General features: G+C 37.3%; 1 protein-coding gene across 1 annotated transcript; it reads left to right on the forward strand.

The window, feature by feature from the left end:
* Positions 1–51: 51 nt before the first annotated feature.
* Positions 52–27,114, forward strand: LOC110663707 (serine/threonine-protein kinase CTR1). The gene is made up of 16 exons (XM_058143612.1): positions 52–869; positions 18,244–18,545; positions 18,629–18,773; positions 18,957–19,060; positions 19,651–19,859; positions 21,621–22,067; positions 22,140–22,180; positions 23,048–23,116; positions 23,196–23,296; positions 23,470–23,554; positions 23,678–23,776; positions 24,854–24,922; positions 25,026–25,157; positions 25,885–25,979; positions 26,106–26,308; positions 26,645–27,114. The coding sequence occupies exons 1-15, from the start codon at positions 255–257 to the stop codon at positions 26,212–26,214; spliced, it is 2,622 nt and encodes an 873-aa protein (XP_057999595.1). The 5' UTR covers positions 52–254; the 3' UTR covers positions 26,215–26,308; positions 26,645–27,114.
* The last annotated feature ends 397 nt before the right edge of the window (positions 27,115–27,511 follow it).

Consider the following 27,511-nt stretch of genomic DNA (forward strand, 5'->3'; position numbering starts at 1 on the left):
GCACGGTCCGCGCCGCTTTTCTTCTTTCTCCGACAATGGAATTCTAGAGAGAGAGAGAGAGAGAGAGAGGGGGGCGTAAGGGACAAAAAAAAAAAAAAAAAACCCCAAAATTCTGGTCTAGAGAGAGAAAGGAAAAAAAGAAAAAGAAAATTTAACAAACCAAGTTCAGCTCACCTCTGCCATACTCCAAAATATGGCTGTATTTAGGGTTTTGACGCTTCTTTGAGCTCAGAAATTCTCAACTAAAGATCTCCATGGAAATGCCCGGTCGAAGATCAAATTATACACTTCTTAGCCAGTACCCCGACGAGCAGCTAGCGCCGGCTCCGGCGCCGCCACCACCACCAACGTACTACGACCCGTCTATTTCCAGTGATTCCAAGGGCAACAAACTAAAGCCGGATAGAGGCTTGGATTGGGACGCTAGCGGTGATCACAAAGTAAATCAGCAAGCGAATAGTAATAGGATTGGTAATTTGAATTTGTACTCGTCGATCGGATTGCAAAGGCAATCAAGCGGGAGTAGTTTCGGTGAGAGTTCGTTGTCTGGAGAGTGTTATGCGCCGACACTGTCAACGGCTGGCGGGAATGAGATTGAGGCTTATGGAAACATGCATGAGGATGGGAATTTGATGAGAGTGAGAGCGGTGGATGTGGCGGTGATTACGGGGACGGGTACTGGATCATCTGGGAAGAGCTGGGCGCAGCAGACGGAGGAGAGTTACCAGTTGCAGTTGGCGTTGGCCTTGAGGTTGTCGTCAGAGGCGACTTGTGCCGATGATCCGAATTTTTTGGATCCGATGCCTGATGAATCCGCGGTGCTGTCGACTAGCTCCAACTCCCCTGAGGCCCTGTCTCATCGGTTTTGGGTAGGATTTATTATGCTTATTTATCATGTGCGATACCTGTGTTTTGGTTTGTGTTTGTGGGGATATGGGAATATATTGTCTTGGCATGTATGCTTCTGTGATTTAGGTTGCAAATCTGATTGGAAAAAGCTTTGAGTGCAATGGAAATGTTGATATTTTCAGATAGGTTTGCTTGGACAACTTACATGTAGATCATTTATGCTGATTGGTTAATGAGGTAGTGTAATTTAATATTGTCCAATCAATAGTGAAATAGACCTGGACTTTTATTTTTATAAGAAGAAAATGCTTAGTTTATAGATGGATTAATTTCTTTATTGTTGAGAATCTAATCTATATGATGCATCTTCAGTCATTACGGTGTTTAATAAACATGATTGTTGAAATGCTAAATTTTCATCCTAGGATATGAAGTATTCTTGGGTCCTGGAGTTTGGAATTTACGGCAGAATGATCTCAGATTTTGAATGTTTCTGCTAGTTGGCATGGAAGATGATGCATATGCAAAGGAGGTTGAGTTTACTAAAGTAGAATCTGTAAGAGGCATATTGAGTGTGGTTAATTTGAGTTGGGTCAAGGATGATGGTAGTTTTACCACTGAAGTTGATAAAGGGATGTTGAAATTAGAGAGTTCAATTCCTGCTAGTGCAAGCACAACAAGAAAAGAAAAAAAAAATGGTATCTAATTATCAAATTCAATAAAGCTGGAAATACTGTTTGGTGCTAAAAACAATTCTAGTAGTTGATCCTTAGCAAAAGATATTAATGGATGCTGGCTGTTGTAAGTTCTGTGTTTGCAAAACCATATCCTTTGATAGGATGAATCCTTAGAGTGGTAATTTTTGCTAGAGAGAGATTTGTTAGTGCGAGAGCAACATATTTATTGAACTTGTTAATAGATAAAGTTGATGCTTCTTGAACTAAATCAAAGTTGCTTTTATTTTTTGGAAGTATTTCCATTGACTCATAGTTATTAAAGGCTCAAGACGCACTAAAGTGCCAAGGAGTCCTGGAGCCTAGGCGCAAGGCACGCACTTGCGCAAGGCACGCACTTGAGCAAGGTGAGGCGTAAAAGTAAAAAATTTAAAAAATGCATAAAAGTCAAATAAATGTGATGCTCTTCTTTTTTTCCTTTGGCGTATATTTTGAATTGGGTTTGTTGGTTTGATGAGATTTTGATGACTAATTATTTCCAGTGATACTAATTCCAAAAACTTCCTAATGCGTCATTTTTATAAATCACAAATATCAAGTTTAAGTGGTAGTGCTTTTTTCCAATGAAAGTGTTACATATTATAGAAGGAAGAAGAGAAATAATAATGTTAGGCAGAATAATCTAGTAGAGAATATTTTGGAGGGAAATGTTGAGAATCAACAGTCACGTTAAGGAAGAACTGACAGTCACGATTAATCGAACTCGTCACGATTAAGGAAAATCGAATCGTCACGATCATTGTGTATCTGCTCTATAAAAGGAAAGATCCTCATCTGTATTCATTCATTCCATTAATGAATAAATAACAGACTTTCTCTCTCTGATTCTACTCTTTTCTTTTCTCATCTAAATCTAAATTCTCTTCTCATCTATTTCTATTCTCTAAATCTGTTTTCAATCTTGCATTCAGAGGATGAATTAGGGTTGAACCCTAACAATTTGGTATCAGAGCAAGGTTACGACGGGATTAGATCTGCAATTGTGATTCTGGCAGTCGCAGGATGACCAGATCCGAGTAGTTACTCAGATTCAACTAATTCACTAAAATAGCTGAATTGGAGGAACAGATTAGGGTTATGCAAGAGGTATCGAAGAAGGATAAGGAAGAATTGAGGGGAGAAATTAAGCAAAATGGACAAGATCTTGGAGGAGATGCGATCCTTGTTTGCGATTGTTATGATGGATAAAAGTAAGGGAAATAATCGAGAAAATGAAGTAGTTGGATCTCAGAATCGTTGTTGCTCTCGGAGGAAGGGAATTCTGCCCAAACCAAACGAGAATGGGAATCAGCAACAGAAAGAAGATAATAATGCTGGATCTACAGCAGACAATGAAGGTATGTCAAAGATCTTGCCTCAAGTCAAATTAGTGACATTTGATGGGAAGGAACCTAGGGCTTGGGTTAGGAAATGTGTCAAATACTTTGAGGTGTATAGAGTACCTAAAGATCAAATGGTAGGAATTGCTAGCCTGTTTTTAATATATAGGGCTGATGCCTGGTATCACAATTGGATAAAGGGGGATGGACCTCATGCTTGGGATGATTTTGAAAGGGAATTGTGTGGAAGATTTAGAGAGGAAGGGCTAGAGGATATTGTAGAAGAATTTATGAAGATGAGACAAGAGAGATCTATTGAAGAATACTTGGATAAGTTTGAGGATATTAGAATAAGGTTGGAAAGGGTGATGCCTAGTTTGGGAGAAGCCTATTTCCTTTCTGGTTTCATTGGAGGATTAAGAGATGACATTAGACCTATGGTGAGAATGATGAGACCTACTAGCCTTGCCCATGCTTTTGAAATTGCAAAATTTCAAGAACAGCTACTTAATTGTAGTAAGAAACCTAATTCTTTCACTGTAACCTACGAGCATGCAGAACTTCCTTTGTTCCATCATCATCATCTTTTCCTTACAAATCTGCCCCAACTTATCAAAATTTTCCTTATGCACCCAAACCACCCAATTCGATCAAAATAATAACTGAAACAACCCATCTCCACCCAAAAACCAAGATTTGCAACCACCAAGCTTCACAACCAAATCGCTACTAGACCAAATCCTAATATCGCACCTAATTCCAACAACATTAGACAACCAAGGCCCCGCTTTAAATGTGGAGATAAGTACTTTCACGGTCATCAATGTAAGCAAATGTAAATCGGTGATGGCTATTCAACTGGTGAATATGAGGAATCTGCATTTCAAATGCAAGGGCAGGATATGGAAGATGGGGAAGAAGTGTGGCATGATGTTATGGAAGGAAATGGAAATGGAGAAGTAGATGAGATAACCCTTTCTGTACATGCTATTGAGGGTAGACAGGTGATAAAAACTATAAGGGTGTTAGGGAAGCATAAGAACAGGGAGTTATTGATTTTAATTGACTCTGGCAGCACTCATTGCTTCTTAGATGTTAAAGTAGCAAGGGATTTGAAGGTGCCCATAGTAGATGTGACTGCTTTTGAAAGAATGATGGCGTAAGAATTTCCAAAGACTTGTATCAATCCTAATTTTAATCGGAAAATGCATCATTATTCTTTCTGCTTTGACTTGAGTTCTGGATATGGGGAGCTTTGATATAATACTTGGAGTTGATTGGTGAAAACTTTTAATCCAATTTTATTTGACTTTGAGAGTTCCTCATCGGTTTCCATGTGGTCGGTACAATGATTACATTACAAGGAATCACAGATGCTACTCCACAAAGAAACACTTTTGAATTGTATGAACTGTGGTAAGCTAGTTCATAAGAAGGAGGAGACTTTCAAACCCCATTATTACGTCTACAAATTTCTCCAGGCAGGGTCTAATGTTGAAAATCGCCATGGCAACTAATTTATCCTCTACTACTTATCCTATGGATTTGCAACTATTATTGGACAAATTCCATTGTATATTTGAGGATCCTAAAGTGTTGCCACCTTTTAGAAGCCATAATCACTCAATTCCTTTACTGCCATCTGCTCAGCCTGTTAATATCAGGCCATACAGGTATCCACACTTCCAAAAGACTGAAATAGAAAAATTGGTGAAAGAAATGTTAGGGAGTAGAGTCATATAGCCGAGTAACAGCCCTTATGCTTCTCCAGAGTTGATTGTCAAGACAAAAGATGACTCATGGAGGTTTTGTGTTGATTACAGAAGATTGAATGATCTCACCATTAAAGATAAATTTTCAATTCCTATTATAGATGATCTTCTAGATGAGCTTCATGGTGCTTCAATCTTTTCTAAGATTGATTTGAAAGCTGGATACCATCAAATTAGAATGAATCCCTCAGATGTTCATAAGACAGCCTTTAGAACACATCATGGGCACTATGAGTTTACTGTCATGCCTTTTGGGTTGACAAATGCTCCAGCCACATTTCAAGCTCTTATGAACCACATTTTTCAATCTTTGCTGAGGAAGTTTGTTTTGGTATTCTTTGATGACATTTTGATATATAGTTCTTCATGGAAAGAGCATTTGCAGCACCTAGAAGCAGTGTTTAAAATCCTACAACAACAGCAGCTGTATGCTAAGCTTAGCAAGTGTTCTTTTGGGCAGCATGAGATTGATTATTTGGGACACATTATTTCTGGCAAAGGTGTAGCAACTGATCCTTCTAAGATACAAGCCATGATATCTTGGCCTACTCCCAAATCAGTTAAAGAACTCAAGAGTTTCTTGGGATTAACTGGCTACTATAGGAAATTTGTTCCTCATTATGGAATAATTAGCAAGCCCCTTACTGATTTACTCAAAAAAGATGCATTTCAATAGGATGAGAAAGCACAACAGGCCTTTGAGCAACTTAGGGCTGCTATGTCCCAAGCTCCTGTGTTAGCCTTGCCAAATTTTACAAAACCTTTCATAGTGGAGATTGATGCTAGTGGTATGGGTATGGGAGCTGTGCTGCAGCAGGATGGGCATCCACTTGCCTTCATTTCTAAGGCATTTGGTCCTAGGACAAGGTCTTTATCAGTTTATGAAAGGGAATTATTGGCTATAACATTTGCTGTGTCAAAATGGAGACATTACTTGGAACAGGGACCCTTTTTCATAAAGACTGATCATGAAAGTATCAAACATTTGTTAGAGCAGAGGTTGCATACTAACTTGCAACCGAGGGGTTTCTAAATTGCTGGGTCTGCAATACAGAATCCTATACAGAAGAGGGGTGGATAATAAGGTGGCAGATGCCCTGTCTAGGAGACCTGCACCTTTGGAAGCTACTTTACTGGCCTTGCATTCTTCTTCTCTGCAACCTACTTGGATGTCACAATTAATTCATAGCTATGCTACTGATAAGCAAGCTAATGACTTAATTTCTCACCTTTCTATTGATGCAAATGCACATCCTGGGTACTCTTTGAAAGATGGATTGTTGTTTTACAAAGACAGACTTTATGTGGGCAGAACAGGACATTTGAGGGAGCATTTATTAGCTCTCTATCACAACTCACACTTAGGAGGACACTCAGGAATTAATGCTACTGCAGTGAGACTTAGCATGCATTTCTTTTGGCCTGGGATGCTTAAGGCAGTAGTTGAGTGGGTAAGAAGTTGTGATGTTTGTGCCAGGTGTAAGGTTGAGACTTGTGCCACCCCTGGGCTGTTACAGCCCTTGCCTGTTCCTCATCAAGCTTGGCAGCACATCACTATGGACTTTGTGGAGCAGTTGCCAAAGTCCAAAGGCAAAGACACCATTCTTGTGGTTATTTGCAAATTTACTAAGTATGCTCACTTTTTGCCACTTCAGCATCGCTTTTCTTCCTCTAATGTTGCCAAATTATTCTTGGATTTTGTCTTCAAATTACATGGTTGTCCTATTACTATTATCTCTGATAGAGATAAGATTTTTACTAGTTCTTTTTGGAAAGAACTATTTAGGTTGTTGGGAACCAAATTGGCTTATGCTTCAGCATACCATCCCCAATCAGATGGTCAATCTGAAAGGCTAAACCAAAGTCTGGAAGGGTACTTGAGGTGTAATTGTTATCAACAACCACATTCTTGGGCCAAGTGGTTACCATTGGCCGAGTGGTGGTATAATACTAGCCATCATTCTTCCTTGAAAATGACTCCATTTGAGGCTCTCTATGGTTATAAGCCACCTCCCTTGACATTTCTGCCTTTGGATAATACTGTTGTAGGTGCTGTTGTTGACTTTGTGAAGGATAGGCAGAACATGTCTCAGCTAATTAGGGACAATCTATTAATGGCTCAGAATCGGATGAAACAGTATGCAGATAAAAAGAGGTTTGAGAGGACTTTTGAAGTGGGGGACTGGGTTTACCTTAAGTTGCAGCCCTACAGACAAACATCAGTGGCTCTAAGAAAGAATTTCAAGCTAGCAGCAAGGTTCTATGGTCCATTCCAGGTAGAGGCTAAAGTGGGTTCTGTTGCTTATAAATTGAAGTTACCTCCCACAGCATCCATTCATCCTGTTTTTCACGTGTCACTCTTAAAGAGAAAAGTAGGTGAAGGTAATGTTGTAGTCCAAGATCTTCCCACTTTTCAGGATGACATGATTGTGGTAGCTCCTGAGAGGGTGTTGAAGACAAGAATCAGAACTAGGCAACAGAACAGTCCTTCAAGGCCTCATTAAATGGCTTCATTTGCACGAGGAGGAAGCTACATGGGAAGATCAGTCTTTTATCCAGAGCCAATTTTCTGACTTCAAATCTTCTTGGGGACAAGAAGATTGTCTTGGGGGGGGGGGGGGGTATTGTTACATATTATAGAAGGAAGAAGAGAAATAATAATGTTTGGTATAATAATCTATTATATAATATTTTGGAGGGAAATGTTGAGAACTGACCGTCACGATTAAGGAAGAACTGAATCAGTCACGATTAATCGAACACAGTCACGATTAAGGAAAATCGAATCTGTCACGATGGTTGTGTATCTGCTCTATAAAAGGAAAGATCCTCATCTGTATTCATTCATTCCATTAATGAATCAATAACAAACTTTCTCTCTCTGATTCTACTCTTTTCTTTTCTCTTCTAAATCTAAATTCTCTTCTCATCTATTTCTATTCTCTAAATCTGTTTTCAATCTTGCATTCAGAGGATGAATTAGGGTTGAACCCTAACAGAAAGTGCTAGCTAAAAATAGAAATTTAGAAGGCATGCCTTTCTAGAACCTTGTGCCTGGAACAAAGGCGCATAAGGCGCCAAGGTTTGAGCCTAATGAGCCTTGAGCCTAAGGCGCGCCTTTAATAACTACGCATTGACTCACTATTCACTAATATTATTTTCTTTTGTTGTGTTCCTTTTTACACCAGATAAATAGAATTAATTAATCCTTATGGAACTATCCTATTAATGATACATATCTTTTGGCAATTGGATGAACTAAATAAAAGAAGATTAATCTCCCCATCACAGCCCAAATGGGATATAGAACTGAAATTTCATGATAAACATCTCAAACATTTAGCATTTGGTTTTGCTTGGGGGAAATTAAAAATAGGTGTAATTTTTAAGGCTTAAAGCTAAAAAGAAGAAAAAAATCCAAAACTTTGCTAAAATTTAAATTATAACTAATGCCTTCAATTTTTTTTGGAATCATATACACAGCCTTGCAAATTTGTGTCAATTGTATTCGAATCTATGTACACCATATTTTGGCCGACCTTCGAAGGCAAGGTTCTTTTAAAATTGAAACTTTATTATCCGTTCTCGACCGATGTCCCGATCACAGTTAGCTTTTCCGAACTTACCAATGGCTCGTCTCTGAAACAAATCGATCTCACGCTCAAGTTAGATTGCTTTCCGATCCTTTGGTCTTTACCCGATGAGTTCGAGTCAATATTGGATCTCCGGACCATCCAATCTTGCCCACAGTTGTTCTCCGATCTCTCTATGTACAAATACCAAAAAATTCCATTTGACTAATGTTGTGATCAGACTTCTTGCTTGAATTGCCTAGATATTCCTCAAATGAAGTTAAGGTTTTATCTGGTCTCTAAATAATGATTCCGACCTTAAAAAGTTCAAGTCATTTTCAAATCTTTGCAATTCTAATGTTCTAAAGATCCATTCGATATTTGGTCATGGCTCCGTCTGATTTCATGTTTACGTGTAATGTTTTTCCGATCTCTTGGAGTAATTTGATATATTATGATTAATAGTCGCTCTCAAGTTTAATGTTCAACTGCATTCAATCAAGTAAGTACTCAGACAATTTGGTTTGGATGCTTTCCGATATTATCAAGAAATTGAACATAAAATATTTCAATTCATTTCAAAATAAAAATATACAAGTCAATTAGCAGGGGGGTCTTCTCCACCTTGCTCCCCAGTTACATTCCTCTCTCTCTCCTCACCCTCGTGCTCCTCATCGCTGTCCTCTTCGGCCGCCGAGATGAGCTTATCCATCCAGGTAAAGTCTTCCTCAGGATAACGCTTCTTTAGTTTGGACAAGAGGTCGCTATGGGCGTTCACATATGTCCTAGCCTCTTTTGTAATGCTCTCTTCCTCCTTTGCCTGGAGCTCCTCCTCCTTTGCTCGAAGTTCCTTGGAAAAACCAGCGAGATTGGCAGATCGACCAGCCCGGGTGACTTCAAGTTTTCGCCCCACTTCAGTTATTCTCTCTTCGCAATACTTCATCCGATCTTCCAGTTTGACAATGTAATCATTGGCAGTGGAGAGCTGAGCCTTTGCAGTCGACGCATCCTGGACCGCCTTAAGAACTTCCTTCTTTAAGATGTTGGCTTTTTCTCTGATCACGTTCTGGTTTGCAATAGCCTCCAAGCCCAAACTCATTGTTTGAGTTAAAATATCATCAATACTCTCTTCAGCCAACCGGTTCTGATCTTCTTGGAAACAGATGGAGGCGCCCATGACCTTGGCTAGACCAGGATTCTCTTGGGTTGAGCGGTTTCGTTCCAGCAATTGGATAAGGAGTTGAGCTCCTTGGCAGAGCGTTCTAACAGTAGGACCAGAAGACTCCCCTTCTACATTAGAAGAGATCGGAGGAGGTGGATATTCAATCTGCTGAGGTGGAGAGACGACGAACTCTGCTTCCTAGACCGGCTGCTCCTGAGGTCGAGGAGGGGAGCTCGGTACTTCTACCAAGTCTCGTCGAGGTGTCTGAGCAGCGGCGGCACTAGCCTCTTTCATCGCTTGTACCTTTCGGGAGACCTCCCTCTTTCGCTTGCTGCTCTCTTTGAAAGCGTCACCACCCGCCATACCTGCACAAAGAAGAAGTCAGTGAGTTCGCTAAGATTGAGAGACTAGAGATCTGGATTATACCGGTCGCAGGACCGAGGTTAGAAAGTTGAAGCTCGTAATCTTCAAGGGAGATTAGCCGCATCATCCATCATTTCAATTCGGCCATGACCGCATCTAAGCACGAATATTTATGAGTGGCCGCCTGAGCTTTTAATTCTTTCACCATGGCGTCTTCGTCTTTATTTAAAGTAAGCTTCTTAGGAACTTGGAGGACCAAATAATTCCAATTACGTGGGATCCACTCAAAGCCGTTTCGATCCTTGCTCCTAAGGATGAAAAATCGATCCTTCCAGTTCTTCAGTAAAGAAGAGAGATCGGTGAAAAGCCCGCAGTTCGGCTTTGCCTGAAAAAATCAAAATTCGTCATCCTTTCTTCGGGCAAGCCTATGCAGCTCGGCAAAGACCCTAACCGTGGGCTCCAGTCTCTTGGCTTGGCAGAGACCTTTGAAGGCTACTAAAATTGGCCAGAAGTTTGGATGCACTTGAGCTATCGAGACATGGTGGAATTTCAGGACGGCCTTGTAAAATCCATCAAAGGGAAAACGGATCCCGGACTTCAGCTGCTCCTCGTACACTATGATAAGATCGCCTTCTTCAAAGAAGTGATCGGCCCGAAGATCGCCATGGCATTTTATCAGTTCAAAAGAGTCGATCAGCAGATTGTATTCTTGACTTATAGATTGGAGATCAATCTCTCTAAGGATTGACGGCAGTTTATCAAGTGGCAGGTTCTCCTTTCTCGAAGACGTTCCTCGCTTCGGTCTGGTAGCTGGACCAGTAACTGGAATGATGGCTGTGCTGGATAGCCCTCTTGGTCTAATCGTGTCGCCTTCTTCCGACGTTTACGAAAAATGGACGGAAAGCGGGCTCGCAGCTTTTTGACCCTTGGTACCACTCATTTTCACGAAATAAAAAGGAAAATTGGTTGGAAAAAGATTAAAGCTCTTACCGGAGTGTTGGTGCCGTAAAAACTTGAAAAACGAGAGAAAATTTGATGTCGATAAGAGAAACTGAAAGTGGCATGATTTGCGAATGGCTACCCCCTATCTATTTATACCCGCTAGTGCATTAAATGCTACATCGATAGGCGAGATCTGACCAGTGCCCCGAGAAAATTCCAGAAGCGCGGAAAAGAGATCGAATAAAAGAGATCGGTTTATGAGTTCATTTGGTGGGATTAGATCAGACACAATTAAAAGGGATCGAAAAATAATGCAATAATAAAACAAAATAAATTTTCAAATAAAATATCATTTTATTCCAAAAGATCAGATTACGTCATTTGGGCGATCTTTCATGATCAACAATTACAAGTATCCGTACACTACATTCTACCAAACTCAGACTACTTTCAAACTCAAAATGTCGCACGATGGGCCTATGTCAAAGCCTAGTCTTGTGGCTGAATCAAAAAATATATTTGATCAGAAAGCCAGTCACAAATATTGGATATAATGTGCAGCTCATATAGGGTGACTATGACTCTCATGATATTGAGTAGAGTCATCGCCAATGTCATTGACCAGAACCGAGCTGCAGTCGGGACGCCCGATATAGTTGGGAGCTAAATGAACTTAAAGAGGCGGTCACCGACATCAAGATTGAAATTAGCAGTCCTCTTGTCTGAGATCGGTCTACCGATCGTACCAGTAGACCAATTCGAAATCGACATGGCCGTCACTTTCGACCTTCATTGGTAAATTAGTCCAGTTCTCTCGTTGTCATTAGATGATGTTCTCATGGCTCTCCGATCGCCGGGGTTATAAATTTTCAGGCGAGGAGCAAAGGAAACAGTCGGAAAAAGATCAAAATGGCCATCATAATTAGAATTACCGTCGGAAAAGCTAGAATCGGGGAAGTAGTGCATTGGAAATAAACTGGAGAAGGAAAAGTGAAGTGTGAAGGTGACTTCCTATTACTGCCTATATGTAGGGCCCTGACATTTATTGCGGAACTCGAAGCGGGTTCATCGCTAATCGAAGAATTTATTGCTTTGACCGATACAGGTCAGATGGAGTAGGAAGTTGGAAAATAGAGAGATCAGGAAGTAAAAGGAACTGGATGCAAAAGAAGATAAAGATCGGAATAATAATTTTAAGATGAGTAAGTCACAATAAGATCGGAAGAAACAAGGGACTACCTACAGAGATCGGAGAACTCAGAGAGGTTGAATAACTTCCGGTCGGGACCTTCAACTAACTCCCTTCACCGTTAGATCCGGGTTAGTTAAAGCATTGCAGGCATGATTTGATCCTAACCACACATCTCATTTGCAAGGACCCCCTCTTAGCTGTCAGACGCCAAATGGTTAAAGCATCCCTGTACATGTCGATCTACATCGTTGATTATAATTGTAAGGATGGATTTGGAGCCCTCGGATTAAAAGCAGATGACAAATTTGGTGCCTTTTGTTCCCAGCCTTTGGATCCACTTTGTAAGGCGAGACCCTTGACCGTTGGATTAAGAGATGAAAGGACAGAAATTCTAAATGAAATCCTAACCCTCAATTTTGATTCTCTTTAATTCCCAGACATCAGATTATGTCCTTTTGAATCTAGACCTTCCGTCTCCTCTTGATGTAATCCTGACCCTTCACTTTGAGCACCCATTCCCTATAAATATCTGTATGCAATACCGTAGAAAGGAAGAGAGGTGGTGATTATCGCGGAAAGACTCTGGACTTTGATTTAGTCTTTTTGCTTGTCATTCGAAGCTCTCAAAGTGTTGAGAAACTTTAGAAATCAGTTTTCTGAAGTATTTCATTTCAAAGAGCTCCAAATCTTGTGATTTTCATTTTCAATATATGTGTACTACCCTGTGAACCCATCTTCACTCCGCCTCATTCCCATCACTTTAGTATCTGTGCATTGCCCTCTGAGCTTAACTTCATTCCGTTTTATCCCCATTACCTCGGGTAAGCTCAAGTTCTTCGGCTGTCTGCCTTCAGCTCTCTAAGATTTGTGGATATCGGAGTCAGCTCGCCTGTCTCCCCAACTTTCCATAGGTAAGCGTCTAAATTGTTATTTTGTTGAATATCTTTGGTTTGTTTTTTCAAGTTTTTTTTTACATATCCAGTTACACTAAATCTCAGAATAGGTTATCTTAGCCCGTAGTTATTTCTTTTGTCTTCTTTTTTATTCATTCGTAAATTCCATTTACCGTCACCCCGTTTCGAGAGTAGATGTTTGAGTCATTGGCGACTCGTAAATACTCTAAAGAGTATAGGCAGGAGTACCTTAACAAATAAATAGGAAAGTGAACGTAACTCCGATGGTCATAGAAAGATCACACTAGGCTAGAGGGGCCGAAATGGAAAATCAGCTATGAGATCGGGACCTAGAATATGCTCAGATGATAAGACAAGAGATCGGAAATCAAGACGAAGTTCGGATAAAACAATTATGCGGAAGATCGGCAAGGAGTTCTGTCTAATGTACACCATCTAGTTATAAAATCCCGTAGGCCAGGAAAAGCTTTTCACAGGGGTTTCTTGTGTCTTCGATATTTCGTTCCCATATAAAAGGGATCAAGAAAGACCCTTTAGCCGAATCCCTAGTTCGAAGTTCTTATAAAACGCCATTCTTATAAATATATTAAGAGATCGGGGGAGAGTTCTTATCCGAACTTAGCCTAATTTTTAACGCAATATATTAAGAGATCGGGGGAGAGTTCTTATCCGAATTCTTAGCCAAAATTTTAACGCAATATATTAAGAGATCGGGGGAGAGTTCTTACTCGAACTCAGCCTAATTTTTAACGCAATATATTAAGAGATCGGGGGAGATTTCTTACCCGAATTCTCAGCCAAAATCTTAACAAAATATATAGAGATCGGGGGAGAGTTGTTACCCAAAATCCTCCGCTTAAATTTTAACAGAATACATTAAGAGATCGGAGAGAGTTCTTACCCGAATTCTCTTAGCTTAAATTCTACTAAGAGATTGGGGGAGACTTCTTACCCGAGCTCTCAAATTAAATTCTTAATACACCAAGGGATCGGTGGAGAGTTCTTCCCAAAGTATCTCGAATATTAGGTTGAGGCCCGATGGATAGTCCTCCTCAAGGCACTCATATTTATGGGACAAAAATTTCCCCTGAGAATATCACAACTTTAGTATTCATATTAATCTCCAAAATACCTATTACACAACACCTATTCACTGAAGGGTCATCTCATGTACTCGTGCTCTTGGGCAACCCGTAATAGTGAAGTATCAAACATTCATTTTATCAGTACAAAGGATTAACATCATCATTCTAACTCTCAGATTATCAGTTTCAATTTATAAAGAGCACAACATTAAATCTGCTTACCCTCGTTGAGGGACGAGATGGGGTGCCCAACACCTTCCCCACCCGTATACAGACCCCGAACCTAGAATCTCTGTTTTCGAAGTGGTTTTTAATCTTTACAAATGGTTTTCTTTAATTTGTCTCAAAATTAAAGTGGCGACTCCTCATTTTTCCCACTTCGTTGAGAACCGTCTGGCGACCACAAAACCCTTGCGACAATCTGGAGGGCCACATGCCACATTGCTAACATGGAATGAATTTTATGGATAAAAAATTTATCATAGGCATTTTTAAGGGAGGGAGGCATAGAGAGAGAAAACACAATGAAAAAATTCAGATTTGTTTACTATTCTTTTAATTGTTATATATATATATAGACACAACAACAACAACAACAACAACAACAACTAAACCTTAGTGATCTTCTTGTATACAAAAGTATAATAGTTTTAAGGAACACATGAAATTACAAAAAATGGTTAAAAAAATCTGTTATGACTAAGGAAAATAAGAGTTGTTGAAAATAAATAGAGGGTCTTTGGGGTTGAAATTGTAATAAAGGAATTGTATGAAAGTAGAGTTAGCTAGGAATTAGTTAGGGAGTGATGGGAACAGTTACTAGAGAGATCTAAAGGTGTATAAATAACAGCTATTGTAATTAGAGAAACTACTCCAGAATATTATCAATTGAAATTCTCATTCTTCTTTCCTAAAATTCTACTCTCTTCTTTTGTCTCTTCTTCTATTCCTTCTTCCCTTTCTCTCTCTATTTCCTCTCTAGTTTCTAATCTCTTTGTGATGGAGAATTTGGTTACATGTTCTGAGATGGGTTTGCTTCCAACCCTTTCTGCTGGAGTCGCAACCCTGAGCAGATTCATGGTAGTCTTTCAAAATTCCAGACTTCCAGGTTTTCCTCTGTTCTACTCTCTTCTTTCCCTCTATTCCTTCTTTTCCTCTTCCCTAAAATTTCTTCCCTTTCTTCCTTTTCTCCCTCAATTTCTTCTTCCTCTTTTCCTGAGATTTCTTCCCTTCATTCCCTTTATTTTCTTCTTGCCTTCTTGACAAGACCTGTTTCATCTTCTTCCTTTTTCTTTCTTGAATTATTGAATCAAATTCTTTCTTCTTATGTTACTTTCTGGTTCTGTCTCCACTTTTTTCCCTAATTCCTTCTTTCTCTGGAACCATAATCCTTTCCAAGTTCTAGAAATATCAAGAAAGTTCCTAAATTCTTTTCTCGCGCTCTGTTTCTTCCTTTCTTGATGTAACTGTTAAGAACATTTTCTCTTCTCCTCTGTTTTCTATTTCTCTTCTTTTCCTCAGCTATAACTGTGATTTTAGGGTTCCCACTTCACACTCAGTTAATAGTAATATTGGTAGAGCTTGTGACGAGTGGGACTGAATCAATTTTCAGTTCTTGGGAGTCGGAATTCTGGCTAGGTCAGTGGTAGTTAGCCAATGGTTAGGGCAGCAGAGCTAGAAGAATGGATAAAGATTCTCCAAGAAAATGTGCAGAAGAATGCCAAGGAACTCAGGGAAGAGATGAATGGATTAACAGAGAACATAAGGCAATCTATCATAGATGATAAGGTATTTGGAGAGGAAGTGCGAGCCTTTATGAATATTATGATGAAAGATAAGGCAAAGATGTCCGCAACAATGAGGATGAATTGGCCAGATCTGAGAACAAGGTTTCTGATAAGAGAGGACTGTTGCCCACTCCCGGAGACTTCTTTAATTCTCATCCAAAGGATCAAGAGCCAAATGACGACCAAGATGCCTCTAGTGAAGTTCCCAATAAGAATGACAAGGGCACTGAGATGGAGCAGGATTTTGTTGCTGACACTTTTAGTGTTCGTGAGGATTTTAAGAAGAAAAAAGCTGAAAAAGGTGATGGGGGCCAACCAGATTATGCAGTAGGGAAAATAGGAGTTGAATATGAAGTGAAAGTCCTTTCCTCAATGATACAAAGGGTGATTTAGCCTCAGTTAGAAATCGAAGATAAAAAAATAGCAATATTGGAGATTCAAGCTGCACAACCCACAGTTTGCAAATCTGAAATTTCTTGGAGCCATGGGGATGGATTGAGCTCACTAATTCAAAAGGACCATGATTGTGAGTTCTATTCTTGTGAGTTCCTAATTTCCATAGAGGATAAAAGGGAGATGTCTAGAAGGCTGAAGAAGAAATTAATTCTGAAGAAAGTTGTACCTTTAATTCTTGAAGAAGATGTATTTGAAAGATGGAGAAGGCAGAGAAAGAAAAGCAACTATGACGAAGGAAACTGATTGGCATTCTGGTCTTGGTATATTTGAGTGGAGTCTACATTATGCTGCTTCAACAGAAGTCTTTCCTGAAGCCACTCAATATGAAACCCAAAATGTTGGAATACATTGACATTTCTTGATGCTGAATATTGTTGTTAATTTTCTAGGTATGGAGGCAACAGTTTCAGTGTATATTGCAGTTTCCCTTGTTCATTCTTGAGGTCTAGAATGATTTGAAGAAGTGGGGAATGTTATGACTAAGAAGAATAAGGGGTGTTGAAAATAAATAGGGAGTCTCTGCGGTTGAAATTGTAATAAAGGAATAGTATGGAAGTTAGTAGAGTCAGCTAGTAATTAGTTAGAGAGTAGTGGGAACAGTTATTAGAGAGATCTAAAGCTGTATAAATAACAGCAATTTTCTCTAGTCCAGAATATTATCAATGAAATTCTCATTCTTCTATCCTAAATTCTATGCTTTCTTTTCTTTTCTCTCTTCTTCTAGTCCTTCTTCCCTTTCTCTCTCTATTTCCTCTCTAATTTCTAATCTTTCTGTGATGGAGAATCTGGTTCATAACAAAATCCTTACATGAAATTCGACTAGAAATGCTTATTCAATTTTGGAAAGGCACTCATAGAAGGAAATATTATTAGCAGTAATCAAAGATAAAACTTCCAAAATATAAAAGTTAATTTTGATTTAATAAGAGGGAAACTTTTTCAATATTCAAGTGCAAAAAAATCATGTTATGGTACTAACAAAATCTCACTTTGGCAATACTGCCACTTGATGTTTATATTATTATTATTATTATTATTATTATTATTTTGTTGCTTTGTAATTATTGTCTTTGAAAGACGCTTAGGACCTTTGTTGAACATTTTTTTTTTTTGGTTGAAAATCTCAAGGCATAAACTGTTGCTCATGTAAACATGAAAACATCACTCTTCCTTCACACCTCCTCTTTTTTTTCTACTCCATACCTAGAATTCTTACTTTAATAGACTAGTGTTATCCATCCTTGGAAATGATGGCTTACTTTGATGGATCAGGTCCATCCTTAATGTCTCTCTTATTCTCCACTTGTTACCATCAATGTGGAGGAGAGAAGGAAGTTCCTCCATCATATTATTATCATATTGGCATTGGCTCTTATCATGCCAGTATCTTTTTTTTTTTTGGGGGTGGGGGGGGGGGGGGGGGGGTTGGGGTGGGGTATATGATCCAATTTCCATGGACTTGGGTTTGATTGGCGTTGCTGTTTGAGTTGCAGTTGAGATTATCTTAAATATGTTTATTAGAGACCATTAAAATTTTTATTTTAGTTTATATTTGAAATATTTTAATAATAAGAATTTCAAAATAACAAAACAATTGTCTTAAATTACTTTTCCCAATAGCATCAGAGGTTTTTTTTTTTGTGTCTCCCCTCCATAAAGGCAGCTTCAAGCTTTAACCTCAATATCAAATAGGCTCTTCAAATGGAGGTTGCTAATTTGACTTATATCCAGGGTTTTTTTGTTTTTTGTTCTCTTTAAATTTCTGTTGCTTTGACAATGACAACTCGTTCCAACGGTGCACCACTTATGACCTGGAAGTTCCAGTTAATGGCTGTCAAAGTGTCATCCAGCTTTAAATAGCTTAATAAAGTGTGCAAATGTTGCAATTTTCCTACTTTATTAATACCGTATGTGTCAGTCTGTTGAACTTAGAAAATGGAAAGCTCAGATATTCCTAGTCCTTTCGCTCTCTCTATTTTTTTTCTTTCTATTTCTAATTTTAATATAGTCATTCATCTTCATTGCTGATTTGTTTTCTCATTGCATATTGGTTTTTGTGGTTGCAAATGCACCTCATTAATTTTGTTGTGCATCAGGTGAATGGTTGCTTATCATACTTTGACAAAATTCCTGATGGATTTTACCAAATTCGTGGACTGGATCCATATGTGTGGACTGTGTGCACTAATTTGCTAGAAAATGGTCGTATTCCCTCTATTGAGTCATTAAAGTCTGTTGATCCTAGTGCTGGTTCTTCGTTGGAAGTGGTTTTAATTGATCGACGAAGTGATCCAAGCCTGAAGGAGCTCCAAAATAGGGTCCACAGCATTTCTTGCAGCTGTATAACTACAAAAGAGGTAGTTGAACAGTTGGCAAAGCTTGTCTGCAATCGCATGGGGTGTGTTCTACTTCTTATTTAAGCAAAATTCTAATTGGCTCTTTATAATACATTGTTAATGAAGTTTTTATTGTTATCGTAAGGGGTTCAACCAATGTGGCAGAAGATGATTTCATCTCCAGATGGAGGAAATGCAGTGATGATCTAAAAAATTGCTTGGGATCCATTGTGGCTCCTATAGGCAGCCTATCTGTGGGTCTATGCAGACATCGAGCATTATTATTCAAGGTAAGGTCTCAATACTAAATAGTCTTTACATGCAACTTTTAAGGAATTACAATATTTTATAAGTCATCTTTAAGTATAACAAAAGCTGTCTCTAAATATTCTTGATCTTCCAATTGTTGTGGTTTGTAACTTCTCTTTGGAAGGAGAAAGGGATTGATGTCCATTTACATGAAACCTGTGTAGGTGCTTGCTGACACAATTGATTTGCCATGTCGAATTGCAAGAGGCTGCAAATACTGTAAAAAAGATGATGCTTCCTCATGTCTTGTGCGATTTGGGCTTGACAGGTAGTCTTGTTGGTTGTCATGGTCTTTTCATAATGTATACCTAGAATATGACCATTACCTGATGTGCATTCATTATGTGTGAACTAGGCTTGGTCAAAAGTTTTGACATCCTCTATATGTTACAATTTTTTTTTCTTTGTTTTCTTGAGAGAATAATTACTTGCTACATCTCTTGAATTTAATATCACTGGCATGTTTGAGTCATGGAGCATTATGTTGTAGTGGGCATTTGGGCTGAATATGTTCCAAAACTCTTATGAAGTTATAATGCATAGAACCTGAGAGAAAATCATTTGAAGTATATTTTCTAGGTAAATACACCAAATTAAAAACTTGATGGTTGTTTTGCACATTGTGAAAAGCTGAATGCAAGTTCTCTAAGTTAATATATTGCTGGGCTCCTGGGGATATCTTCTGCTGTAGCTTTGTTTCCTATCCTTTATTCGTTTTCCTCTGAACCACATTAGTTGAGTAATATTTTCTAGTGTTTTGTGATGGTATAGAAATATTTGTAGTCTAGACTGCATTTTTTATTTTTACTGCATCAATGTCTAAGCAACATCAATTAATATACATTTTCTCCATTTCAGGGAGTATCTAATTGACTTGGTGGGGAAGTCAGGTTGTTTATGTGAGCCTGATTCATTGCTTAATGGTCCTTCTTCCATCTCAATTTCTTCACCATTGCGCTTTCCCCGAATGAAATCAGCTGAACCCACCATTGATTTCAGGTCTTTGGCCCAACAGTACTTCTCGGATTGCCAATCACTTGATATTGTATTTGATGATGCTTTGGCAGGTAATGGTAAAAAAAAAAAAAGAAAAAGAAAAAACCCGTCGTATAGAAGTATGCAAATCCCTATTGCTGTGACTTGTCTCTGGAGAGTGGATACTATCATTTTACCTTTTGGATGCAGTCTCTCTCTCTCTCTCTCTCTCTCTCTCTCTCTCTCTCTCTCTCTCTCAATGAGCAGCTTATCTTATAGTGTTGACTATGTCATTCATATTAGCAATTGGTTATATTATATGCCTTTATGGCAAAATTTGAATTTATTGCATGAAATGATTATTTGTACAACAATTCTCTGTTTGGAGTCTGATAAATGCCAAGTTATATCAAGATATAACATCCCATATTTTTCCTCAATTTCAAAATCATTAGCCATTCTTTGCTTTTTCGGTTATCCCAAGTTATTTTGTAAATCAGAGGAGGACAGAATTTATGAATTTACTAAACAAATATGTAGTAGAACACATCAAGCTAGCATTCTTAATGGGGTATTTTTTATGATACATATACTATTGAAGTTACATGTAAATTTACATACATACATACATATATATATATATATATATATATATATATATATATAAACTGATGTCTCCCCTAAGCTCGTTGTAGACTTGGTTGCAGAGTACAATTTAGTTGCTGCTTATATTTATTTGTGTGTGTTTTTATGTTGTTACATATAGTACTCTATATATGGTGGTACTGACATTTTAGCTGTTGAACAGAAGTTTTGTTGATTCCACGTTGAATGAAAGTTGGATGGTTATCATGTAATCATGATGCTTAGAGAATGTGTTATCTATACTTAGAATGATTATGCACTGTTCTGTGTTTTTTTATCTCTTTGGCTGCAGAGCCTCTCTATGATATCTGATGTGATATTTTTCTAGTTCACTTTCAAGGGAAAAGAATTGAAAATGAACTAAACTTTTCTAAATTTCTGCCTCCATGGCTACATCTGCAATATACAGATCTAATTATTGAAATCCTTTGGAAAAAGGTTAACTCAACTCAACTCAACTCAACTCAACTCAACTAAGCCTTTATCCCAAAAATTTGGGGTCGGCTATATGGATTTGCTTTTTCCACTCTAAACGATTTTGGGTTAAATCCTCAGAAATGTGTAATGCTTCTAAGTCGTGTTGTACTACTCTCCTCCAAGTCAACTTAGGTCTACCCCTTTTTTTCTTTCTATCCTCTAACCTAATGTGCTCTACTTGTCTAACTGGAGCCTCCGTATGTCTACGCTTCACATGACCAAACCACCTCAATCTCCCTTCTCTCAACTTATCTTCAATTAGCACCACTCCTACCTTTTCTCTGATACTTTCATTACGGACTTTACTAACCTTTGGAAAATGGTTAAGTCTGCTTATTTTGTAGTTTACATTTCTCTCTGTGTAAAATTGGGATGAGAAGTTGAGGCTGCTACTAATAAAAAAATAGTGATACACTGCTTTATACTTTCGTATGGACTAGTGAAACCTGCTTATTTTGAAGTTCACATCCTTCTGTCTGTGTAAAATTGGGATGAGAAGTGGCTGCTACTAATTAAAAAAAAAAAAATGTTGTGATCAATTGATGCATTAATGTTGTGTTGAAGTTGATAGAAAAAACTCCAAGCTGAGAAATGCAATTTAATTATTTTTTTCTTGCTTCATTAATGTTTGATTCCTTGTTGGATGTATTTGTCTGGTTTATTAGACGTGTGTTTTGATATCAATCTGGTTTATAGTTTTCTTCATGTGCTGTTGACTACTGTTGTTGCAGCTACTGTTCTTGATGAAGAAGCTCCTGGATTCTCTATGTATCCTAAGCAAATTGAGAGGACAAATGCAGATAAAGATAACCTTGTGCAAATCCCAATCAATAGTAGTGAAATTTCTCAATTACCTCTGCCAAGGAAAGTTGATCGAACAAGTGCTCAAGATGAAAATGCTCAAAATTTTGGATCATATAATCCTTACCAGAATATTAAGCAGTCAACAAACATGATGAAAGATCCCATCTATTTAAAGCATATCCCAACTATGGGGCATAGAGACGTGCAACCAATTTTATCATTGTCTGCTCAGAGAGTGGATACTAGTAAAAATTCAAGGTTTTCTGAAGGTAGTCAACTGTTTTCTAGTAAAACTAGTTATGAGCTTTCACTTGATGTGGAGGATTTCAACATTCCATGGAGTGATCTCATTCTGAAAGAGAGAATTGGAGCAGGTACATCAATTGACCCTAATATTTTGTTGGAGGCTGAATTACTGTACTGAAAGATGTATTGTCTATTTTCAGGTTCTTTTGGAACTGTTCACCGTGCTGATTGGCATGGCTCGGTAAGCTTTATAATTGTGCATCCATCTGTGTCCATATACAATGGCGCAGAAAGGTTAAAGCTTTCTAATTTCTTATTCTGGCATACTGAACTCTGTGTGATTATATTATTTTTATGATCATCTGCACGAATGTGGAAGTGAAACTTATTTAAGCAGTTAATTTACTTGACCATTGAATGGCTTCTGAAGTAATATGGAAATTTAAGCTTTTGTAACTTTGGTATGAGAATCTTAATTGGAGTGGTTTTAATTTTGGTCAAATTCATGTCCAAATGAATATTAATGCCTTAATGATACTGGTCAGAAAGTTCAAATACTACATGTATTATTATCCTGCATTTTACTTCCACCATATTTACTATAGTGATGTGATATGTGATTATGCTACTTGTTCAGACGATAATGGAGACCCTGAATTCCAATTGTTCACATCAAAAGTGATGTACCTCTGATATCTAATTAATCATGCGTGTATGTAATTGTTATTTTTGCAAGAAGGCACCTCTTTTTTCACTTTTTGGTTCTACTTCAAGTTTGTGGCAAAAATCTTTCCTTCTATATTATTACCAATATATGCTAATGCTGTTGTATGTAAAAATATGCATGCGTGTGAATGTCTGTATGTGTATTTTTGTTTCAACTTTAAGTTCAATGTATGGTTCTTTGGTTCTGCTTTTCCCTTATGTCAATTTTCTTGAACTCTGTTCTGAATTTATTTTTTTTTTTTGTGTTTAGTTGATAGTAATTTTAACTTCAGAATTTATATGTTTAAATAGTAGATTTGGTGTTAATATCTTTTGTCCTCCTCTTTCTTCTGTCTCCTTATATAGGTTATAAATTTTTAAAAAATGTTTGGGTTATTTACAGGAGGTTGCTGTGAAAATTCTTATGGAGCAAGATTTTGATGCTGAACGCTTCAAGGAATTTTTGAGGGAGGTATGTGTTGGCCAGAATTTTGAGATTTCTCTTCTTGGTTTTGATTTGATTGTTTAGTTTCTTGTCCTTTGTTTGTTAGGTTGCAATAATGAAACGCCTACGACATCCAAACATAGTTCTTTTCATGGGTGCGGTTACTCAGCCCCCAAACTTATCCATAGTAACAGAATATTTATCAAGGTTCTTCATTGTCCCCGTGGAAATACCCCTGCTTCCTTTATTTCTTTTATAATGTGGAATGTGTGGGAAATATTTGCTTATAATTTTTGAAATATTTCTGTATATTCTTATGTGCATATATTTATTTCTTTAAGAAGTTAAAAAAAAACTGAATTCTTGGGTTTTCACTGTAGAGGTAGCTTGTATAGGCTCTTGCATAAGTCTGGTGCAAGAGAGCTATTGGATGAAAGGCGCCGGTTGAGTATGGCCTATGATGTGGTATGCATATGGAAATTTCATTTTTTTAAAAGAAAAAAGTTTTCCTTTTCTTTTGTTTTCAACTTGCTATGCGCTAAAATCACGAGTTATGTCAGCTAATTCAGTTGATATTGCTTTTCTCAGGCAAAGGGTATGAATTATCTCCACAAACGCAATCCTCCCATAGTTCATAGAGATTTAAAATCTCCAAATCTATTGGTTGACAAAAAATATACAGTGAAGGTAGGATTAATAACTCCTTATATTTGCCAAATAGGTTACTGATTTCCACTTGATTGATAGGTGAACTAGGAATATGAGTTTTCAGCATTCCTTTCTGTTCATTTGTTGTACGTGAAGCCTTGCTAAGCTGCTAAGTTGGAACTATTTGTTTGAGAGAAAAAAACTGAATTTGATAGCTTCTAGTGTATCATTTTGATGCTATTGAAAATGCAGTTTTAAAAAAAGATGTTTTGTTATTTTAGTATTCTTATGATTAGAACATGTCAAATTTATTTTCTTTTAATCAATTTTTATACTCTCTAACTAATATATTTAAGAAACCATTTCTTAACAGTAACTCTTAAAATAATACCAAACAGATTACAGACTGATTGTTGTTAACTTGTGTGCATTTCTTAACAAATTTTATTTGGAGAAAAATTTTATTAGCATCTCATTTGGAACACCAGCACTGTGCAAGCGTTTGTATGCGGCTAGGAATGGCAATGGGATATATTACCCATAAAATTTGCTTTACCCATTCTTGAATGTGGTTTAGTTAGCCTAACCTACCTCAAATCCTACTGAGATTTTTCCTTGTTACTTGTACCTGTCCTGAATCCTATTAACACTATCTAAACGTATTAAAATTTTCTAAGCTTTTAGTTAGTAATTATATATTTTTATAGGACTTCATAATTCTATACAAGTATTTAAATTCCTCTTTCATCTAATGTAATACTCCAAAAGTTGATTTGTAATGCTATAAAAATATGTAATGATGTATTTACTAGTAATTTATGTATTCAAATTTTTGGAATGTCCAGGTAGCAGCTACCTGATGTACTAAATCCATGCTTGTTCCAAACCTGTTAATGAATATCTAAACTTTGTATAATCCAAGTGGGTATAGTTAAGTGCCTAAATATATCCGACCTGATGCCTTTTGTATATATGGCTTCCAATCTCTGTCTCTGTCTCTGTCTCTCTCTCTCTCTCTCTCTCTCTCTCTCTCTCTCTCTCTGTTGCCTTCACTCCCCTTTCCTTATCTGGCAATGCACATATTGTCCTTTTGCTCACATTTTCTGCTTTATTCAGGTTTGTGATTTTGGGCTTTCTCGTCTGAAAGCAAACACATTTCTTTCATCAAAGTCAGCAGCAGGGACTGTAAGTGCTGTTAAAATTGGCAACCTGACTAGGTCTTTATTTTAAGGTGGCGGGCACTGTTTATTGGAATACAAGCTTAATAATATCTCTTCCACTTTATTAGCCTGAGTGGATGGCTCCAGAAGTTCTCCGTGATGAACCATCGAATGAGAAGTCAGACATATACAGTTTTGGTGTCATATTGTGGGAGCTTGCAACACTGCAACAACCATGGAGCAATTTAAATCCTGCACAGGTTTGTTTTTCTGAAATTGTATTATTGCATTTGAATTAGGGAACACAATTTGGCAAATATATTTTTTTCTCTATTGGACACTTTTAGCTCATGCAAAAGGGTGGGGGGAAGTTATTACAAACTGATATTTAGGAAATTGTTGCAAGAGAGTAGTGCTGCCCTATAAGTAAGTAGGTTGAAACAATGCAAGCTGTCTTCCATTTGAAGTGACTTTAATTTACTGGACTTGCACACTAAAGCTTTCGCCTTCTTGAGGAGGATTGATATAAAGAATTACTGTTTGATGCAAAGAGTTACATCTAAATATCCTATTGAAAAATTGGTATCCATTGGTCTTTGTTCTTTGGTTTCAATTGGGGTTTCATGTTCGATATAAATGGTTTCAATTTCTAGCGTTTTGGCAGCTTTTAGCAAATGGGCTAGTAGCTAAAATAGGGTAAGTTTTGCCATCCGAGGCTTATGTTCATATTTGCAAGGTGAAAGTCTAGAAGTTGTAGCAACACCTGTGCACTTGCTGGTGCTCATATAAGTTCCATTTTGCTAAGCAGTTGCAAAACAGCTTTATATATATATATATATATATATATATATATATATATATATATATATATATATGGCTGTCCTTATGTGTTATTACTTCAATGAGAGAATATTTCTTGTCTCTTATAATTTCATTGTTGAATATTATTATAATTTATCAACTTATATCTGCTTATTTTCAATTTAGGTTGTAGCAGCTGTTGGATTTAAGGGCAAGAGGCTTGAAATTCCTCGGGATTTAAATCATCAAGTTGCCAACATAATTGAGGCTTGCTGGGCAAAGTTAGTTTAAAGTCATCTTTTTTTTTTTTTTTTTTTTTTTTTTTTTTTTTTTTTAATTCATGTAGCAAATTATTACACGCACTAACTTAGCCTCACCACATTTTTGCTAATATGTCTTTGTTGCAGTGAGCCTTGGAAACGGCCTTCCTTTACCACTATCATGGAATCTTTGAGACTATTGATTAAACCCCCCACGCCCCCAACTGGTCATGCAGAAATGCCATTACTTAATTGAATAAGGTTGAACACCAGCGAAGTCTTCTTTTGTACACAAAATACACATTCTTTTGACATTTGACAATGGCAGGAGTGATATTAGATACTCTCAGGTGCGCGTTTCTATTTTCTTCATCTTTGGTTTACCAAGAGTTGTTGCTGCCTGATACAGTTATTTGATGGCAGAGATACCATCAAATTGTTGGAAAGATGAATAGCAGTTTAAAATTTTTGATAGCTCACATTCTTAATTGTGAAGTTTGAATTATGCTGAAAAGTCTTGGCAATTAATGGAGTCCCCAAAGCATACCCATGTACAGCATCTGTTCCTTAAATTACATCTTCATGCATGTTGCTTTCATGAGTCAAATATCTACTTCTGCTTGGCTTGATTTCTACATTGGCGTGCTTTGCTCAAAATTTCCAATGCTTTTTTTTTTTCATTGCAGAATCCTTGTTGTACATGTCTGTTCTCGTTGCCAATTGAGAATTCTAATTTTTAGCTCAACCTAAGGAACTGCACCCATAGCTGCATTACCCTTTCTGTGCCGCCAACAAATATGGTTTACTGTGGTGGAAAAGTTGTATAAAGTTCTCTCATAATTTTTGTATGTAATTTGTTACTGGAATTAGCTTAATGAGAATCAGCTTCCTGCACGTGTTTCGCAAGAGCTGATTGTGCAAGTTATGGAAAGTATTGATTTGCTGATCGGATCGATTTTTTTTGCCCTTTGATGCATACAAGTTAAACATAATCTGCCAAAAGAGAAGGCTTGCTCAAATCTATTTTGCAGGTGAAACACCGTTGTATTGCCATTGTAAGTAAAAAAGAATTCCTTCACCAGGAGTTATGTACACCGCCATTTTTGGTGATTACCTTGTTGCAGTGATTATAATCGAATTCAGTTGCTTATTTTAATTTATTGTGTGTGCGGGTGTGTGTATATATATATATATGTATATACCCTTATTTTGTGATGAGTATGTGCATTGAGGCGGTGGAAAATCCGATAATGAAAAATTATATGACTGTAAGATATAATTGAATGTATGAAATTGAATTATTAATTTCGTGTCATGATCTTGAAAAAAAAAATAATAATATGTTTTTTAGGAAATGAATTTAATTTAAATAAAATTTTATTTTGTTTAAATTTAAAATGGGTAGTTTTTAAATGAACTTAATTGAGTTTAATTGGGCGCTATGAGCCTAAGAAAGCCTAATTATAAATTTTAAATAGGATTTATTTAATTTTTTTTTTAAATTAAAATAAGAAAATATCTTTTTCTCTATCCCACTCCTCTATACTCTCTCT

This window comes from Hevea brasiliensis, chromosome 3 (assembly GCF_030052815.1).
Source record: "Hevea brasiliensis isolate MT/VB/25A 57/8 chromosome 3, ASM3005281v1, whole genome shotgun sequence".
Classification (NCBI taxonomy): domain Eukaryota; kingdom Viridiplantae; phylum Streptophyta; class Magnoliopsida; order Malpighiales; family Euphorbiaceae; genus Hevea; species Hevea brasiliensis.

Bases quoted from the DNA above. Each gene is read 5' to 3' on its own strand.
- LOC110663707 (XM_058143612.1), top strand. From the start codon at position 255: ATGGAAATGCCCGGTCGAAGATCAAATTATACACTTCTTAGCCAGTAC. The intron at 870-18,243 runs GTAGGATTTATT...GTTGTGCATCAG, and splicing joins CCCTGTCTCATCGGTTTTGG to GTGAATGGTTGCTTATCATA. The intron at 23,777-24,853 runs GTAGGATTAATA...TGCTTTATTCAG, and splicing joins ACAAAAAATATACAGTGAAG to GTTTGTGATTTTGGGCTTTC.